At 37.0% G+C, this 18,593-nt stretch overlaps 2 protein-coding genes across 3 annotated transcripts in view; one reads left to right on the top strand and one right to left on the bottom strand.

Annotated features, from left to right (window-relative positions):
• LOC127861473 (2-(3-amino-3-carboxypropyl)histidine synthase subunit 2-like) lies at window positions 1-8,315 on the bottom strand. Its single transcript, XM_052399973.1, has 7 exons — window positions 8,030-8,315; window positions 7,521-7,675; window positions 6,422-6,540; window positions 4,549-4,769; window positions 3,227-3,871; window positions 1,334-1,510; window positions 1-446 (listed from the first exon to the last, which is right to left on the bottom strand). Exons 2-7 carry the CDS (start codon window positions 7,671-7,673, stop codon window positions 319-321), a joined length of 1,443 nt encoding a protein of 480 aa, XP_052255933.1. The 5' UTR covers window positions 7,674-7,675; window positions 8,030-8,315; the 3' UTR covers window positions 1-318.
• The window catches only part of LOC127861471 (dnaJ homolog subfamily C member 21-like), a 24,073-nt gene continuing 13,641 nt past the window's right edge, over window positions 8,162-18,593 (top strand). For both annotated transcript variants that reach the window (XM_052399971.1, XM_052399970.1), the window contains exons 1-6: window positions 8,162-8,315; window positions 9,942-10,066; window positions 10,420-10,548; window positions 15,205-15,299; window positions 15,591-15,713; window positions 16,670-16,843. In XM_052399971.1, coding sequence (XP_052255931.1) covers window positions 9,955-10,066; window positions 10,420-10,548; window positions 15,205-15,299; window positions 15,591-15,713; window positions 16,670-16,843 — 633 coding nt within the window. In that variant the 5' untranslated portion in view covers window positions 8,162-8,315; window positions 9,942-9,954. The remainder of the gene's footprint in view (window positions 8,316-9,941; window positions 10,067-10,419; window positions 10,549-15,204; window positions 15,300-15,590; window positions 15,714-16,669; window positions 16,844-18,593) is intronic.

The raw sequence follows: 18,593 nt of genomic DNA on the forward strand, positions 1-18,593 counted from the left end.
TCACTGAATATAGATTTAATTGTATGCACGAGCATAATAATAATATAATAATATAAGTATCATTATAGAAGAATTCTCTAAGAGCACTTTGTCACTATCGACAGTAGCCTGTTGACTGAACGAAATCTGTCCTTGAATAATGACTTCTAATGATTTGTCTTCAATGTAGTCAAACAATACGCCAGGTATTGATGCATATTGGAGAGGTTAGTTTGCAGAATGACAGCAACATGCCAACAACCTTGAGGCAGCCACTCCAGGTACTGTCACCAGAGAACCAACTACACTCCTACTGGGATGATCTCATATGGCAGTAGCCTAGGGGTTGCCGGGCTCTGTTTGGTAACCCATAGCGATGCCCTTCTGACCTTCAACAGCCCTAGTGACCGGGGTTTCTCCAAGCTTCTGCTCAAGACCTTTCCAGGATCGCATACTCAAATATTCACCTGCAACAATCATTAAGTTTGTATTTTTTTCAAACAAGCTGTATTTTTCAGCCTTTCTGCTTATTATGATTGTATGATTAACCACACCATTAATTATTATTTACCATAAAACAACATGTTTGAAATTTTAAGGATAGGGTCATACAATTCAATTAAGGATAACATGCAGAAGTCTGTTAACTTTCAACAGAAGGAAATCACAACACTAAAAGTTAAATATCCTTGTAAATTTAAACAAATAATTTTATGAAAGTCATGGGTGCTAAATATACTAACTTTCTCCAATGAAGACAGTAAAATAATGGGGAATATTACTGGTAAGTAAGTGCAAGTGTGAAGTTAATAATGTAAACCCCAAAAACAGATGAGCACAGAGCTTTCCCCTGTGCTCAATCTTTATCCAATTGTAATACTCTTTATCCTATAACAATTTGTTTGCAAATCATGAGAAACATCGTGAAAATATTGTTTAAAATCCCTTAAAAAAACTACTCTTATCTCAATTGAGCATAGTTTTTGTGTGTGTAAACAATTACATATGATGTCACATTAAAATTACAATAAGAATCAACTAAACATGCAATTTACACTTCAATTTCGCTGTAGTAATAAGATAAAATGAGTCTGGTTTTTGGAAAACTGGGCTTAATGCGGACTTATCAGGGACAACACTTTCCATTTTTATGCGATATTTTATTTAAATGCGCTCTCTTCAAAATGAAAATCCAGTGAAAGTGGAAAGTGTTGTCCCTGATTAGCCTGTGCTTACTGCACAGACTAATCTGGGATGACACTTAACGCACATTCATTAACTTTATGCACATGCATTAAGCCCTGTTTTCCAAGATCAAGGCTCACATGTATATGAAAGTCTCTTTGATTCTGACCTGCTGATTGAGCCTGTGTGGCCACAGTGAGGGTGTCATCTCTCACCATGAGGGCCGACCCCGTCTCCATTGCAACATCCCCAGCGACCCCTGACCTCCTAATCCTTCCTGTTACCAAGGAGACGTCTGTCTCTTCCCCTGTGACTTTGTCGGGAACCGGCATGTGGTGACTTCCACCTGCAGAGTGGTGTACATTAATTAGCAACTTCTGGGAAAACTGGGCTTATAGAGTACGCGTAAAGTGTCATCCCAGAGTAGCCTGTACATAGCCTGCACAGGCTAAGCAGGGACAACACTTTCCAATTTCACTGGATTTTCATTTTGAAGAGAGCGCACTTTCAGCTGTTATTGCATTTTTTTAAAGGAAGTCTCTTCTTAGCTAAAACATAGTTTAAGTGGAAAGTGTCATCCCTGTAGACTGCACAGGCTAATATTGGACAACACTTTCACCACATGGATTCAGCCCAATTTCAAAGAATAAGGCTCCAATTGTTTTCTTTCTCAATAACCTGATAAACGTAAATTAATTTCAATGTCACAGCATATATGACATAGTTGTAGAAGTATATTGCAAGTGGATCTCACCCAATATCAACAAAAAGTGAAGACATAAGAATTCAAATATAAACAAACTGACAAAGTGAAACTTCAGCTTCACCAGCAGGACAGAAATATTGTTATATACACTGCAACGCCGATATATCGCGGTTGGTGGGCTCCAAAGATCGCAAGCGCGATATATCCGGCGCGTGATATAACTCGAGAAATGTCTAACTTAATTGTATTTCTGTTAATTTGTCAGGTTTCCCCAATGTTTTCATTTTATATACAGCCCTGCTACATTTTTGTATAGTAATAATTGCAAACCAATTCTACAATAAACATTTTCATAACTACATATGTACATATGTATAATATATATGTGTCTTGTTCTGAGAAAATTGGGCTTAATGCATGTGCGTAAAGTGTCGTCCCAGATAAGCCTGTGCAGTCCGCACAGGCTAATCAGGGACGACACTTTCCGCTTAAACTAGATTTTCGGTAAAAAGGGACTTCCTTTAACCCTTTCCCACTCAGAGGCAAAGCAAAAATGGCTTTGTGTAAACAGCATATAACCAGAACAGGCTGCGAGTAACTCGCAGTCTGTTCAGGTTTTATGCTGTTTGCTGATCATCAGTATCTAAGGGTTGGAAATGAAGCCTTTAAAACTTGAATATAGTAAGAAAGGTCTTCAATTAAATTGAACTTTCTGGGGAACTACAAATGCGTCAAAATACATATCAAAGTGGTAAAGGGTTAAACGGAAAATACCATTTAAGCGGAAAGTGTCGTCCCTGATTAGCCTGTGCGGACTGCACAGGCTAATCTGGGACGAAACTGTACGCACATGCATTATGACCAGCTTTCACAGAACAAGACACATATACATATGTGTGTGTTCCTTGAATAATGGTAAAAATACAACGGCAAAACAATATCACAAGAAACAAATATACTAAAAAAGACACATTAGTACATGATAAACAAACCAAAATGAATACAAATGTTGTCAATGCCTTGCAAAGGTAAATGCAAAGCAAACAGTATCGTTTTGATAAGAAAATATATTAGCCTCACTCTCCAAAAAAGGGGCTTAAGGCATCTGCGTAAAGAGTCATCCCAGATAAGCCTTTGCAGTCCTGACAAGCTTATCAGGGAAGACACTTTCCGCCTTTATGGTATTTTTCCCTCAAAGGAAGTCTCTTCTAAGCAAAGATCAAGTTCATGTGGGAAGCGTCTTCCCTGATTAGCCCGATTAGCAACTGCACAGGTTTATCTGGGTGACACTTGACACACATGCATTAAGCCGCATTTTCCCAGAGACCCAGAGCGAGGCTCATATGTCAACATTACCTTCAAGAAGCTGGCCAAATGCTGTAGGGTACTCGCCAGTCCACTCTCTGCCTGGAATACAGGCCAACTCCATCTCATATGGGGTAACAACTGGCTTGTAGAAGTCCGATGAGTCCAGAAGCGAATTCTCGGCACAGGCAATCAGCACAAAAACATCTACCTCCATAAAATTAGCCAGTTTTGCCACATTTATTTTCCCAACAATAAACACATAACTTTTCTTTCCTGCATTTTTAATCAGCAGCTTCAACCTGTTTAAGATGTCAAGATAATTTGCAACGCCCAATGTTCCAACTAAAATTCCTACTATATTAGCATCTTTAGCTTTTTCGATCATGAAATATCTCTTCATCAACATTTTATTTACATTTACACTTTCCTTTCGTCCAGTTCTAGTGATAGGATTATAGGAGAAAAACGTACTTGACTGGAAATTGTACATCAAATTAGTCAAAGTAAGGCTTTCTGACCCAATATAAAGAAAGGAATACGACTCTAGCTGCTTGTCTTGGGGAATCTTTATCACTCGACTACATTTCTGAATGATTTGTGAGCCTTTGTCATCCGGCTGGAGTTTATCCTTGTCAATCGCCAGCACAGACAAGCTAATTCCAGTATATTGAGGCAGTTTCTTTACAATGTCATCTGAAAAACACACACAACTTTATTGATTTCAAGAAAAGTCTTGCATGTTTATATAAGCTGTGCTCCGGGAAAATAGGGCTGAAAGTAATTGAGTAAAGTGTTGTAATAGATTAGCCTATGCAGTCCGTTCAGAGTTTACAGTGACGAAACTTTCCGCCTACACTGGACTTTCACTAAGAAGAGACTTCCTTTAAACGAAAAATTCCATAAAAGTTTACACTTTTCTCAAACGCATTAAGCCCAGTTTTCCCAGAACAAGGTTCTTTCCAGAAACAATCAAACCTCAGGACACAGCTCTAGTAATAAAATACAGACTTTTTATAAGACTACAACCCTTTGAAATTGATGGCAGGAACTTCAAATGACCATGATGAAATTGTGTTTACAAATTATTGCAAAATACAAACTGAATGTAACACTAAATAGAATTACACGTAGTCATAAACATTGACACTTCAATATCAAAATCACACTGACATTGATCACTGAACAGGGCATACATGAATAATAAGAATGTTCATTTGACACTTCAATATCAAAATTACTATAAGACATTCATCAATAAACAGGGAGTACATGAATAATAAGAATGTTCATGTTAGTTTATCCATCAAACTGTCATTCTGTGACTTCTTAAGCCCCATTTTCCCAGAATGCAGCCCACTAAGGCTACATACCACAAGCATACTGGAAGACAGAGTCGTACACGAGGATCACGTTCGCGTCTGCAGACGGGAACAGCACTGTGACCTTGTCTGCAAGGTCATCCAGGTCGAGGGGGAGGCGACCGAACACAAACTGCGTGGCTATCCGGGCAGGTACACTGAGGCAGGAGCGTCCGTAGTGCACAAGGCAGTCTGCATTGTAGTGTTGGGCCGCAACTTCATCCACACAGCAACTGGGGAGAGACATTAGACCAGTATCAGGTTTTTAGCTAAACTCAGATGATATTTGAGTTTCGACTCAGCTGAATATTGAGAATGTAATTTACACAAAAAATTTGCTTATCTCAGCCACAGGCACTAGGCATTAGCTTCCATCCCCCCTCCCCCCCTCCAGCTGCTAAACCTCTCCCAACGAAATACTTAAGAAATTGTCCATTTTTTTATAACAATATAAAAACAAAACAAATAGTTAACAAGAGATGTGTTTGTCAGAAACACAATGCCCCCTACTGCGCCACTTTGAAGCCATATATTTGACCTTTGACCTTGAAGGATGACCTTGACCTTTCACCACTCAAAATGTGCAGCTCCATGAAATACACATGCATGCCAAATATCAAGTTGCTATCTTCAATATTGCAAAAGTTATGGGCAATGTTAAAGTTTTCGGACGGACGGACAGACAGACTGACGGACCGGGGGGCATACAAAAAATTATACATATTATACATCAATTTTAAACTGATTTGTTAAACCTTGGCATTAAACAACTCAGAAGACTTCATGCTAAAGGAATAAATCAATGACTGTTTGCACAAGTCTAACATACAGCAGTCATCTAACAGCAAACTTGCAATAACATTTCAAAGAATTGATCAGGCTACCACGAAAATACATAGAAACAAGAGATGTGTTCGTCAGAAACACAATGCCCCCTATTACGCCGCTTTGATTTTTTTTTTAAATTGTTTTTTTTTACCTTTGACCTTGAAGGATGACCTTGACCTTAAACTTCCACCACTCAAAATGTGCAGCTTCATGAGAACGCCGCTTTGAAGGATGACCTTGACCTTGAATTTCACCCACTCAAAATGTGCAGCTTCATGAGAATGCCGCTTTGAAATTTTTTTATTTTGTTTTTTTACCTTTGACCTTGAAGGATGACCTTGACCTTGAACTTCCACCACTCAAAATGTTCAGCTTCATGAGATACACATGCATCCCAAATATCAAGTTGCTGTCTTCAATATTGAAAAAGTTATGGCCAATGTTAAAGTTTTCGGACGGTCAGACACCATATATTTGACATTTGACCTTGAAGGATGACCTTGACCTTCACCTTTCACCACTCAAAATGTTCAGCTCCATGAGATACACATGCATGCCAAATATCAAATTGCTATCTTCAATAGTGAAAAAGTTATGGCCAATGTTAAAGTTTTTGGACGGACGGACAGCCAGACTGACTGACATACTGACTGACGGACAGTTCAACTGCTATATGCCATCCTACCGGGGGCATAAAAAAAGCATAATCAGGTGTGACAGTTAATTACACATCTCACACAATTCTGAATTAAACAAAGTTAACACTTATTAACATAAATATCCCTCAAAATTCAATCTGTTGCATGAAACAGCTTTTAAACTATTCTACAGAATGTTTTCTATTTTAATTCGGAATCAAAGATGTGAAAGCCCCACCTCTGTTATTAACCAATTAGAGCACAAATTTGTTTATAACTATTGTCGCGTCAAATACCTATGGTGCACCGAAAATGAAAACAGTGTATACCTGGTAATAGGCCTTTTGATAACCCCATTAACCCTGACACCAACATAAAAGAACATTCAACAACATACAACAACATTCAACTCGAACCACCTTCCATATGAAGTATCCCCCAGAATGAAGACCCTAGCGTCTTCAGGCACCAGTCTCTCTAACTGCTTGGTAACAGACACAGCATCTCCCATCAATTCATCTGGGAACTGTAAGGCAACCTACAACATATTGCAATATGGTGTTCTAATAGTTATATGTAAATGTATCATGACACCAATTGTGGTTAGAGAAATTGATATTGAACCTTCCGAGTTTAACAATTAAAAAATTGCTACATTGTACCAAATCTCAATTTATTGCTGGAAAAATGTATATCCATTCAATAACCTAAAGCTACATATGTAAATGATAAAAGCTACCATCATTTTCCTTTTAAACGCACAATACAAAACATATCTGGGAGCCTTTATTTAAATCCCTCTTAATTGTAAAATATGGGCAAACATACAGAGAGGTATTAATTTGGCTCAATTGGTTGTTGTTGGTTCAGGTACTACTCAAAAGTATCCCTGGTACATTTCAACATACTTCAATGTATCCGGGGTATGGAAAATACGCTAACATGCAACCCTGCATACTCCAAGGTACTTTGTAGTACATTTTCTGTACCCCGATACTTTGTAGTAATCTTAAGAGAACCCAGGGCTCTTGTAAGTAGAACCTGAGCAGAGTCCGACAATGACCAATCAGGTGTTAATTTGATAAAATCAAAATTTAAATAATACACACACTTTTATTTGCTTGACGAAATTGTCAAAACACAGCATTAGGTTTGACCTTGTCAAGTACTGCTTCATTATAATCCAATTAAGATAAACAAGAAATATCTTTTAAAAAGCTATATGGCCTTGATTGTGGTTGGTGTCGGTGAAAGGTAGAGTTATATCAATAAGATCAAAGAATGCCCTTTTTTTTAAAGTTCTTAGCTGCATCACACGCAAAGCAATTATGGGGTGTTGCGCCAAATGTATTTGGCTTATTTTGCATTATTACATATTGTTGATCATATATCTATAGATACAGCACAGAAATAGAAGAATGGAAATGATATGAAAACATATAAGTCAACCGGCCACATGCTAATCATTCATACATATTAGAGATATTTAAATGTGTCTTAATAGCAAACAACACAAACCCTTTTGAAACCATTTTCCTTGATCCAATGAAGTGTTCTGTTGATTTCATATACAACATCTAACTGGGTATGGTCAGTTGGCAATGCCTGGCTTCCCACTGTTCTGGACAATACACTATCAGCGTTGGAGGAAAACATTGAAACACCTTCCATGTCTGAAAATATTAAATATAAATATAATTTTAGCAGTTAAACAAAAACCTTACTATATGTGTGCCTCAATAAATTTGGAAATATTGTTTTTGCTTTATGTCAATGGCCGGGTTACAATTAGATACATTTGTTCACAATACGTTTATCAGGTTTCTGTTATAAACTTTTATATTTTCGATCGTTTTAGTTTGTTTTAAACGATAAGCAATGCCTCAATCTCAATACTTACTCATCATGGCCATTTACTCCTTAATATGAAGAATAAGTAAATGTTGGTGGCAATTAACCTATGATAAATATTAATTATTGTCGCGATAATACATGTCAAATAAGCATAACAGCATGAAGAAACATACCGTCTGTATGATTAAACAAATTATGGTCCAAACATACGTCACATACAATTTTATCAAAACTGCTATCGATAGATTGTAAATTGTCAATAAACAAAATCAACAACAGAAATCACTCCTGAGTCATTTGACACATGTTCAATGTTGGACTTGTTTCTAGGGGAGAATACTCTGTTACAAAACTTGTCCTCATGTTTATTGACCAAAGCCTTGAAGATTTGTGCAATAACTTTTTTATCGACTTCATGTATTTATACGTATTTTCATATAAATAATAGAAACACATTTGGTATGTACTTTATTTTATCGATAATTTGTTGTGTTAAGAATTAAGAATGTAATGTTCTCATGTATCTACACTCTTTTGAAACTTGTTTTCGCGATTGTATAAAACGTCAATATTGAATCATATTTTTTTCGGCGTAACTGATTAACGTCACTTTTGACCTAAGGTGACGTCACTTTTGACCTAAGGTGACCTTTAGGTTACATTCATAAAAATGCCCGCGGCTACCCACGAATGAATACACTTCATTTAGTCCATTGGCTGATTTGAGAATATCACCAGAACATTGGAAACATGGCCGCGTCTTTCTAACACTGTTTTACTGCGTGTTCAGCATGAAACAATTTTATCTCTTATGAAAAGGCATGATAGATAGAACAGTTTTACACTCAACTCTTCACAGCAATACAATTTATGCGTAGATTCTACACCTTCGTCAGTTCGCAGTTAGTGTGTGTGAATGTCAGAGTTTATATACAGGTCATCACTGGGTCTTCACAAATACCTTATGTTCTGACCGGAGTTTGCGGCCAGTAAAATAATCGTTATATAATAAAGACGCTATAGCGTGAACTATGTGAACTGCAATTTTCTTTAGACCGGAAAGATGTTAAGTGAAGATATCCAGAGATATAATTATGGTATGTAAATACTAGATTCTTAATGTGTTTTCAACAATACCATGATAAATATTATTTTTAATTAATTTAACAAGAATTATTTTACCATTTCGACTAATGTATTTAGCATGAGCGCGATGATTCTCGATACTGTTAATACTCGAATCAAATAGCAATGCCCGACAAACCACTAAAACAGGTTTGTTCGAAGAACGCGCATATAAATATTAAAAATATGTACGGATACTTCGCGTGTGGCTGGTTGGCTCATATTTTTTAATTTCACTTCCATTATTCTTTTGGTTTTCGGTTTTGTATCTATAGGTTTATGACCAGCAATATGTAATAATGTAGAATAAGCCGCAAAAACTCCGCGTAACATCCCGTACTGCGTGTGATGCAGCTAAGAACTGCACAGAAAAATACATTCGCTATCTTTGATCTCATAAACTCCAACCACAATCAACGCCGTATATCTTTTTTAAAGATATTTCTTGTTTATGTTTATATGAAAATATTTTAATCAGTCGGTTACAATATTTTGTGTTCATCTGGTATTGAAGCACACAATGTCTGCCCCAATAATTCACTTTAGTAAAAACTGGCCCCATTCCAAAACTTGTAACTTTCTTTGTGTTATTCTGTGTTTATGATTTCCTTATGGCGCTTCCACGTTGTTATATTCACAAGGCCATGACTGCATGAGTATTACATAGCCTAAAATTTATTTTAAACATGTCAAAAGAAGGCACTGTATGACTGTAAGATTGCCACTTGGGGTTTGGAGGCCATCTTCCTGTGTTCCCTTGGCAACCTTGCAATCTTGAGGCTTCCAGGGTCGCCGTAAGAATGCAGCAAGAAGCCCAGTCTGATGGGATGCGCTACTATTTTACATTTAAGTCGCTTGTTCCATGCAATGAAAAGGCCAAGTTATAGTATGCTTATTAAATGATTTATGTACCAAAGTTGTTAATTGGTATGATGACAATAATCATGCTTGAAAATACAGTGCCAGAACCAAGATGGCTACAACATTCATGAAGTGCCACTATGAGGTGCTGGGGGTTCCTAGAGAGGCATCGTCAGACGACTTGAAAAAGTCATACAGGAAGTTGGCACTCAAATTTCACCCAGGTACTGTAGCAAAAAAAAGTGTTCAACATTGAAGAACATTGGTGCCATTTAAAGTTTTGAACCTCCATTTAGTTGACCCAAGTAAGAACTTTTAATAATTAAGAAAAGCAACCATGTTGCTCATCTTGCATGGTATGAAAACACCAAAACATGTTTTATTAACTACAAAGTGAACTTAATAATGTCTTAACTTTTATTCAGGGAAATTCAGTTAACTGCAACATGTATTTATTTCACTATAAAAGCAATCAAACTGAGCTTATATATGACCATTTTCTTAACTTGTGTTCCACAAAATATAGTTTACTTGGATTTATTTTTCTTTTAAATCGAGTATTTCATTTGATAAAAAGATAAGAACCTAGACAACATAGAAGAATCAACACAGCAGTTCCGCCTGGTCCAGCAAGCATACGAGGTACTCAGTGATCCTCAAGAGCGCGCCTGGTACGATAAACACAGGGAGCAAATACTTAGGGGAGGTAAGCATGGGGATTTAAAACTTTTTGCCTGCATGTAAGATATGTTATTAATGAGAATGAGTTGGCTTTCCCTTTAGCTTGATTTTTGACTGTGAAACCATTTTTATACCTTCATCAGGTCTTCAATACATTATGGTAAAACACCTCGACCCTGTTAAGCTACCCCTAATATAACTTGACTAAATTGACCCAGTTGTAAACAGCCCCTTGTTTAAACTTGATTTAAATCCACCCAATTGAAAGCAGCCACTAGGATAAACTTGATTTAAGTCCGCCAATTTGAAACCACCTCCTAGTTTAGACTTTACTAAACTCGCCCATTTGAAACCCCCTAGAATAAACTTGACTAAACTCCACCGAGTTGCATACACCTCCTGGTAAAAACTTTACTAACCTTCTACCTTATAAAAAACACCACCTAGTATGAACTTTACTATTCTCCACCCATTTGAAAACACCTCCTAGTATAAATTTGACTCACCTGTGCCCATTTGAAAACACCTAGTTTAATCTTTTCTAAACTTCCCCATTTGAAATCACCTCCTAGTATAAACTAAACTAAATTCCACCAAATTATAAACAACCCCTGGTATAAACTGTATTAAATTTCACCAAGACGAAAACACACCTTAGTATAATAAACTGTACTTAACATATACCCAGTTGAAAACAGTCCCTCATATAAACTTTGCTTAACTTCTACCCATTTGAAAACACCCCCTCGTATAAACTTGACTAAACTTTCCCTAATTGAGAACAGCCCCTAGCATAAACTTAACAAATTTTCACCCATTTGAAAACACCCAGTTAACACTTTGCCAAACTTTTCCGTTGAAAAAAAACAACCCTAGTATAAACTTGACACAACTCCACCCAGTCGAAAACACCTCCTAGTATACCGGTAAGCTTTACTAAACTTCTACCCAGTTCAAAACACCTACAGGAGATGAAGGGGGAATTTCCTAAAAGCTGTCGTCCTACAGGACGAGTGAACAAAATCTGATGTTAAAGCATGCATATTCTAATATTCTAATCAGTTAGACTCTTTTTCATTGATTATATTCTTTTCTATTCAGAAAGAACATGTGTAGAACTCAAACTATTTTTTCTTGCACTTAAGTTTTCTGTATAATATGAATTTCATAGCTAAATCCAGTTTGGTCCAGATGTTTGTGCCTTCATAGTACATCACATTCATGCTTGTGTAGTTCGACAAAAAATAACCCCACTTGCCTAACATCAAAAACATTATTCCAGCTGTTAAGAACATTCTTCTTCGTTCCTGTTAGCATATAAACTATTAAGCGCTCAGGCAGCCAAATATAATGACTGTAGCACTGTAGATACAGCGTAAATGACTTGTTTTTAATTAAAAGAACAAGTTTCCACAATTTTTAGCTCTACTGGCCGAAGGCCTGAAGAGCTTATGTCATGGCGTGGTTTCCGTCGTCCGTTCGTGCGTGCGTTTCTTGTTTACGCGATAAAGTCCACAGTTTTCATCTGATTCTTTTCAAACTTGTTCAGTGTCTTTATATTAATGAGGACTCCAAACCTATGGAAAATGGGTTACATCAGAGTAAAAAGTCCAGAATTATCTCCCCTTGAATTTGAGAAAAGTGTGAAATTAGGCTTGTTTACACAATAAAGTCCACAGTTTTCATCCAATTATTTTCCAACTTGCACAGTGTCTTTATCTGAATGATGAGTCAAACCCTAATGAAAATGAGCAATATTGGAGGTATAAGTCCAGAATTATCTCCCCTTGAATTTGAGAAAAAAATTAAAATTCAGTTTTTTTATGTGATAAAGTCCATAATTTTCATCCAATTCTTGGCAAACTTGCACAGTGTCTTTGTATCAATGAGGACTCAAACCCTTTTTATGCCCCCTTTCGAAGAAGAGGGGGTATATTGTTTTGCACATGTCGGTCCATCTGTCCAGATGGTTTGTCTGTCCATCTACCAGATGGTTTCCAGATGATAACTCAAGAACGCTTAGGCCTTGGATCATGAAACTTCATAGGTACATTGATCATGACTGGCAGATGACCCCTATTGGTTTTCAGGTCACTAGGTCAAAGGTCAAGGTCACAGTGACGCGAAACAGTAAAACAGTTTCCGGATGATAACTCAAGAATGCTTAAGCCCAGGGCTCAACATTAACCAAAAAACCAACTTGCCCTGCTGGGCAAGTACTTAGAAAATCTACTTGCCCTGAACGTAAAGCCACTTGCCCAAACATGAAATATAACATTAACTGTAAACCTCATATTTTTTAATAAAGATCAAAATGATACACCACAAAACCTTTTTTATTTTTGCACATTTAACAAAATGATCACAGCAATTAAAGTCTAAATTAAATGCTCTTTGTTCTTTTTTGCACTTGCCTAGGCGGGCAACAAGATTATAAAATCACTTGCCCGGACCCAACTTTTACTTGCCAGGGGAAATAGGACAACCATTAATGTTGAGCCCTGAAGCCTAGGATCATGAAACTTCATAGGTACATTGATCATGACTGGCAGATTACCCCTATTGATTTTCAGGTCACTAGGTCAAAGGTCAAGGTCACAGTGACTCGAAACAGTAAAATGGTTTCCGGATGATAACTCAAGAATGCTTATGCCTAGGATGATGAAACTTCAAAGGAACATTGATCATGACTGGCAGATGACCCCTATTGATTTTCAGGTCACTAGGTCAAAGGTCAAGGTCACAGTGACTCGAAACAGTAAAATGGTTTCCATATGATAACTCAAGAATGCTTATGCCTAGGATCATGAAACTTCATAGGTACATTGATAATGACTGGCAGATGACCACAATTAATTTTCAGGTCACTAGGTCAAAGGTCAAGGTCACAGTGACGTGAAACAGTAAAATGGTTTCCTGATGATAACTCAAGAATAATTAGGCCTAGGATCATGAAACTATATAGGTACATTGATCATGACTGGCAGATGACCCCTATAGATTTTCAGGTCGCTAGGTCAAAGGTCAAGGTCACAGTGACAAAAAACGTATTCACACAATGGCTGCCACTATAACTGACAACCCATATTTCATTCATTGTATGTGTGTGTCCAAAAAATTTAACCTTGGTTAAAGTTCCTTGGTTAAAGTTTGATAACTTTTGAAATATTAAAGATAGCAACTTCATATTTGGCATGCATGTGTATCTCACTGAGCTGCACATTTTAAGAGGTGAAAAGTCAAGGTCAAGGTCATCCTTCAAGGTCAAAGGTCAAATATCTATGTATTTTTCTTTCCTAAAACTTTAACCCAATTATGCCTAGTGGACTCTTACATCAAGCTAAATTGGATCAATTTATCATGACTGGCAGATGACCCCTATTGATTTTCAGGTCACTAGGTCAAATGTCAAGGTCACAGTGACAAAAAACGTATTCACACAATGACTTCCACTACAACTGACAGCCCATATGGGGGGCATGCATGTTTTACAAACAGCCCTTGTTTAAAAAGAGCAATATCGAAGCAATAAGTGCAGAATGACTTCCCCTTGAATATGAGAAAAAATTTAAATCCCACTTGTTTACGCAATTAATTCCACAGTTTTCATCCAATTTTTTCCAAATTTGCACAGTATCTTTATATCAATGAGGACTTGAACCCTATTGAATATGAGCAGTATCGGAGAAATAAGTACACAATAATCTCCCCTTGAATTTGAGAAAATTCTCCTTGTTTGCGCGTACACAGTTTCCATCTTATTCTTTCCAAACTTGCACAGTGTTTATAGCAGTAGAGCGATTCAGGCCCTCATGGGCCTCTTGTTTAAATTCACTACCAATTTTTTATCCAAATGTAAAGATCTCAGACTTTAGTGCCCTTCAAAGTTTTTATGTAGCAATCAAATATTAAAGCCCATGCTTTCCTTCAGGAAGAATGATGTCTAATGATGTTGTACATTAAGTTCAATTTTTGCATGCCTTGCACAATATGATGGAACTCTACTGTAGTGACTTTCCAGATACTGTTAAGTCACATCAGCCCCCTGCAATCTTTATTGCACACATCTTTGAAGAACGAGTGAAAATTGTAAGGCCCACATCCTGCAGGACTAGTGTATTATTGATTTGTTTTTCCCCCTGACCTCCTAGTATAAACTTTGCTAAACTCGGCTCATTTGAAAACACCTCCTAGTATAGACTTTACTTTATTTATACACATTTGAAAACACCTTGTAGTATAAACTTTGCTAAACTTTGCCCAGTTGAAAACAGTCCCTTATATAAACTTGACTAAACTCTGTCACTTTGAAAACACCTCCTAGTAGAAGCTTCACTTAACTGCTACCAATTACAAAAAAAAACTAGTATTAACTTTGCTCTTTTAATTTACTTACTGTTTTATGTCTAAAACACAAAACTTAGGAGCCCCGCTTTGGGAAAATGGGTTTAAATGCTGTGTGTATTGTCTCATATTATCCTGTGCAGACTGCACAGGCTAATCAGGGACAACAATTTCTGCCTTAACAGGATTTTTGCTATTTTATTGCTTTAAAAATAAATACCATAAAAGAAGAAAGTGTCCTCTCTGATAAGCCTGTGCGGACTGCAAATGCATTTAGCCCCATAGTCCCAGATTGAGGCTAAAAACTTTTGGTGTCTAACGCTATATCTATCAACAGGACTAGGCCAGGGTGACAAATATGAAGACAACTGCCTGAACGTCTTCCAATACTTCAACTCTTCCTGCTACCGAGGCTTTGGGGATGACAAAGAGGTATGTACATTGACAAAATGTGAACTTGGTGATCATGTTGTGGGAAAACCAGGCTTTATGCATGTGCGTAAAGTGTTGTTGCAGATTAGCCTGTGCAGTCCGCACAAGCATATCTGTGACGACGCTTTCTGCCTAGGCTCGCTTTTTGTTTAAGTGACTTCTTGTTAACAACAAATTTCATTAAAGCGTTAAGTGTCATCCCGGATAAGCCTGTGTAGACTCTACAGGGTAGTCTGGGACGACACTTTACGCACATGCATTTAACCCCCTTTTCACATTTCTTTTCATCAGGGCTTCTATGCGGTGTATGATGAGGTATTCAAGACTCTGGCAGAGGAAGATAGACAATTCATGGATAAGGAAGAGGAGTTTCATGTGTTCACCTTTGGAAATTCACAGTCCATCTTTGAGGAGGTAAGCAAACATTAGCGTCAAACTGCGTTTGTTTGTTTTTAATTTATCTACTCATTATTTACATGTTGGATAAGGAAACAATAATTGTACATGAACATTTGAAGACTTTGAACAGTTATCTGACTTTAAAACGGAAATGCTTTTCAAATTAATTATACATGATTTATATTTACTAGTAGAAACATAGAAACTGGGCTGAAAGCTTGTGTGTAAAGTTTTGTCAAAGCACACTCTAATCAAGGAAACACTTTCTGCCTACACTGGATTTTGTTTTAAAAGAACAAACAAATGAACAACTGAAAAAAAAATTACCTACCGGTACTTTATTTCTTAAAATGAAGGTTTCAAATAGTATTTTTCTGAGCCGAACAAGTGATGCTATAATACAACCTCTGTTAAACCTGTTTTATAACATGTTTCTTGTAAAACCTATTAAACATGTTGAATAACTGGAAACTTATTAAACCTGTCAAGAAAACCTGTTAAACAAGTTGTAAAACTGTCTAACCTTTACGTAAAACTGGTAGTAACCATGGTAACAGGTGGTAAAGCCATTTAACAACCACTTTTTGACTAGTTTAGTGAGCTTCTCTTACCGAATGTGCGCTAAGTGTCATCCCAGATTAGCCTGTGCAGTCTGCACAGGCTTATCAGGAATGACCCTTTCCGCCAAAACTTTTAGTAACAGTGGTAACATGTGGTGAAGTTGTTCTATGAATACTGGGAGAGCTGTTGGATGGCCTCTCTTAATGCATGTGCACAGTCCGCACAGGCTAATCAGGGACAACACTTTTCCCCAAAAAAAGGATTTTTGTTTAGAAGAGACTTCGTTTCAACAAATAAATTAATAAAAGTGTTGTCCATGATTAGCCCATTCAGACTGCACAGGCTAATCTGGAACCACACTTTACGCAAATTCCCCATTTTCCCAAAACTGTGAGTAATTGTGGTTACAGGTGGTTAAGCCATTCTATGACCACTGGGAGAGCTACTGCACGGCCAAGTCGTATGTATGGAAGGACAAGTACGACACGCGTGAGGCGCCCGACCGACGTGTCAGACGTCTCATGGAGGCAGAGAACAAGAAGCTGAGGGATGCTGCTAAGAAAGAGAGGAACGAGGAAATCAGAGTAGGCTTGCATATCATTATTTACAATATTCAGGATGACTTTGGTTTACCAAAAAAATATACAAAAAATTTATATTGATTTTGGGTTAAAAATAAGTATTCTCAAATATCAGATTTATTGTGGTTTTAAAGTAATCATTCACATAATTTAGAAATAATTTTGTGTAAAAATAATTATTCAAGAAATTTAGAATGTATTTCATCACAAATAGTTTATTAAAAAAAAGACTGGGAGTCACAATAAAGTGTTCATGATAAATGTTAGTTATAAGTGAGTATATATATATATATATATATATATATAATATGTATAGTCATTATATTTAACTAGGTTTTCCGAAGGAAAAAAACTGGTAATTAGATTGGCGAATGTAGGCAGGCGGGCGGGCGGAACAAGCTTGTCCGGGCCATAACTATGTCGTTCGTTGTGAGATTTTAAAATCATTTGGCACATTTGTTCACCATTATTGGATGGTGTGTCGCACAAAAGAATTACGTCAATATCTCCAAGGTCAATGTCAAACTTTGAGTTCAAAGGTCAAAAATGGCCATAAATGAGCTTGTCCGGGCCATAACTATGTCAATAATTGTGAGATTTTATAACCATTTGGCACGTTTGTTCACCAGCATTGGACGGTGTGACGCGCGAAAGAATTACGTCAATATGTCCAAGGTCAAGGTCACAATTTGAGTTGAAAACCTGGTTTTGTGACAATTTTGTCCCTTGTTTGTCTATATTTTTTTATGCAAAAGTACAGTTTGAATGATTAATATCACTGTAAATTTGTTTTAAACACCAGTCTGGAACTACTTCTCCATGATGCCTTAACAGGTGGCAAAATCAATACCGTAATTACTCTATGTTTTCGGACACTCTAAGTTTTCGGACACCCCATTTTTTAGCAAAAATAATGATTTTTCGTGACTCTTAATTTTCGGACGCACGAGTTTTCGTCCATAATTAATGTCTCTAAGTTTTCGGACAGTGTATTTTACAGCGCTATTTTACCAAATTTCGGTCCTGTTTTCGATATCTAATGACACTTCGATCATGGGGTTTTACAACCAGATTAACATCATAAAACATGACAGGTGCATGCCTGAGGGCAACGGACCATTACATTTGCATTATAGGGTAAATACATGTAACCTTGTAAACCGGTATGAATCAATGGTTTCGCCCGATAGCATAAGCGTTATGACAATTACCAGGGGAAGTGCCAATTAACATGAGTGAATCCACATGAGTGAATCCTTTGTCTGTGGTTAAACCACGTGACCTATGTATCGGTCAGCTTAGCAATTAGTGACGTCACAGCAGAACTGTGCTATTATCTACCGCAATGGTACATGTACTTCCCCTTCTCAGTAATATAACTGACAAATACTAAGCGCTTCAAAGTGTGATGCTCCCAACAACAACTATCGGAAATGAACAAACAAAGAATTCATTATTTGCTTTTTTGCGTTAATTACAGGTTCATACTAGCGAGTATCGGTACATCACATGCTCATCTTTGAACTCGTTGGTCAAAGTACAACCTTGTAGTAACGATCTGTCAAATAAATTAAGAATGTAAAATTATTTAAAATGCAATGCAAACACATATAACTGTAATTTATACTATATGGCATGGCATTTTGCAAGCGCGTGCTATTACCCGTAGTCGTTGATAAAATTGACGCTATTTCGGACACTTCAATTTTCAACTCTAAGTTTTCGGACACCTGTATTTTGTGAATATTTTTCA

The sequence above is a fragment of the Dreissena polymorpha genome, chromosome 16 (genome assembly GCF_020536995.1).
Source record: "Dreissena polymorpha isolate Duluth1 chromosome 16, UMN_Dpol_1.0, whole genome shotgun sequence".
NCBI lineage: Eukaryota > Metazoa > Mollusca > Bivalvia > Myida > Dreissenidae > Dreissena > Dreissena polymorpha.

Excerpts from the sequence above, each read along its gene's own strand:
- LOC127861473 (XM_052399973.1), bottom strand. The coding sequence starts at position 7,673 with ATGGAAGGTGTTTCAATGTTTTCCTCCAACGCTGATAGTGTATTGTCC. Across the intron at positions 4,770-6,421 it reads GGGGATACTTCATATGGAAG|TTGCTGTGTGGATGAAGTTG; the intron begins GTGGTTCGAGTT and ends GTCTCTCCCCAG. Across the intron at positions 1,511-3,226 it reads ATTTGGCCAGCTTCTTGAAG|GTGGAAGTCACCACATGCCG; the intron begins GTAATGTTGACA and ends ACCACTCTGCAG.